This window comes from Cariama cristata, unplaced genomic scaffold (assembly GCF_000690535.1).
Source record: "Cariama cristata isolate BGI_N322 unplaced genomic scaffold, ASM69053v1 scaffold30666, whole genome shotgun sequence".
Classification (NCBI taxonomy): Eukaryota; Metazoa; Chordata; class Aves; order Cariamiformes; family Cariamidae; genus Cariama; species Cariama cristata.
The window spans coordinates 1-1,834 of record NW_009624291.1 but is presented as its reverse complement, the minus strand read 5'-3'; the positions used below and the strand labels follow the sequence as shown (position 1 = coordinate 1,834).

Genomic DNA, 1,834 nt, shown 5'->3' with positions numbered 1-1,834 from the left:
GAGGGCTGGGGGCTGCTCCTGGCCCTCTGGTACCTGGCTTTCTATGAGCCCGTCATCACCGAAAGCCACCTGCGGAGGAAGAACATCGAGTTCATCTTCATCCGCTTCAGTGCCTGGCAATACGCCGGCTGTGACAAGCTCTGGGCCGGTTTGGTCACCACTCTTTGCCACAGCATCCGTCACCATTTTGGGGCTCTGCCCCTCAGTGTTTACCATGTCATGGGCACCCGGCCCCGTTTCGCCTCCGGCTTCAGCCAGAAGGAATGGGTGCTCAAGAGGGGCACCTGCCTGAAGCTTTGGGGGATGCTCTTCGTCCTGGGCGCCGGCCTCAGCGTCCTGCTGGTGGCCATCTTGGTGCCCGGCATCAAGGACCACCATGCTTTGAAGGTGGTGGGCAGCACCATCACCTCGCTCTCCGGTTCCGGTTTGGTGCTGGGAGCTTTCTCTGTCTTGAAGAACCTGTTGGTCAGCGAGAAGCAGAAGATCGAGCGATTGACCAACAGCGAGAAGTTCACCAGCCAGTTGGGTTTCATGAGCAAGGTGCGCAACGAGGTGGAGGTGCTGGTCGACTTCTTGGCTTTCATGGAGATCTTTGAACGCCGACGGCTCCGCGTGGTGATGGAGATCACCAGCCTGGACATCTGCTACCCGGAGAAGGTGGCTGGCGTCCTCAACGCCATGAACACCTTGCTCTCCGATGCCAACAGCCCCTTCATCTTCATCCTGGCCGTGGATCCCAGCGTCATCATCCCCTGCCTGGAGCAGACCAGCTGCATGAAGGGTCTCGCTGACAATGGTTACCTCTACCTCAACCGGACGGTGACGCTGCCCTTCTCCATCCCGGAGATGGGTGCCCGCTCCCGCCTGCAATGCTTGGAAGCCGCCGTCCAAACGCGGGAGGACCTCATGTACCGCATCATCACCAGCAACGTGGAACGACGCCGAGCCAAGTGCCAGGGCGTCCCGGTGGTTCCCAGCTGGCGGGAGGTGGACGCCGAAGCTGTCCGCTGCATCCATGAAGCTTTCCGCTGCCTCCACGATGGTGCCGACCCTCTTACCCGTTACCTCCCCCCCAACGGCACCCACATCCGCCGCATTGTCAACACAATTCCCATCACCCTGCGTCTCCTGCTGCACCGTGCTGGCAACCCCGGCACCCCCTCGCCCCGTGCCGCCGCCGCTTGGGTGGTGTTGGCCGACCAGTGGCCGTGCCGGCTGAGCTGGGCCTTGCAGTGCCTGGAGGATGCTTGGCAGAACCAGCCGACGCCGGATTTCAGCACGCGATCCTTGTGGAGCATCTTCCAGGAGAACATGGGGGAGCTGAGCGCCCTGCGGCAGCCCCTGCACAACGTCCTCAGCCTGGACGGGGACTCCGAACTCTTCCAGACCTTCCTTGCCAGCGACTTCCCCTTCACCGCCTGCGATGCCCACACCTTCCTCGGCGTCACCGTCAACCTGGACCACTCCATCCGGCACAAGATGGGGCTCCTCCTGCACCGCCTGCAGAAAGCCACCGCCGCCGTGGTGTCCCGTAGCGTCCAGTGTCCCCACCCTGAGTGACGGTGATGCCGGTGTCGGTGCTCCGGGTGATGCCTCTGGATGTGGGGGCCCCAAAACAGGCTTAGACGTTGGTGACACTGGGGTGTCCCCACGGCCTGAGGATTCCCCTGACTCAGCGTATTTTAGGAGCTGTTCAGGGACAGCGATGGGGATGGGGACAATTCCTGCCCCTGCCCCATCCCCAAGAAGAGACACTGCAAGGGGTGAAAATGCCACCAGGGGATGGAGCTGGGGCAACTGGGAGAGACTGGGGAGGACTGGGAGAGACCCAAGA

At 62.2% G+C, this 1,834-nt stretch overlaps 1 protein-coding gene across 1 annotated transcript; it reads left to right on the top strand.

Moving 5' to 3' along the window:
* Positions 1–9: 9 nt before the first annotated feature.
* NKPD1 (NTPase, KAP family P-loop domain containing 1) lies at positions 10–1,560 on the top strand (the record flags this gene model as incomplete). Its single annotated transcript, XM_009703122.1, has 1 exon — positions 10–1,560. A coding segment is annotated over one exon (1,551 nt), but the record flags the coding sequence as incomplete, so codon positions are not given.
* Positions 1,561–1,834: the final 274 nt, after the last annotated feature.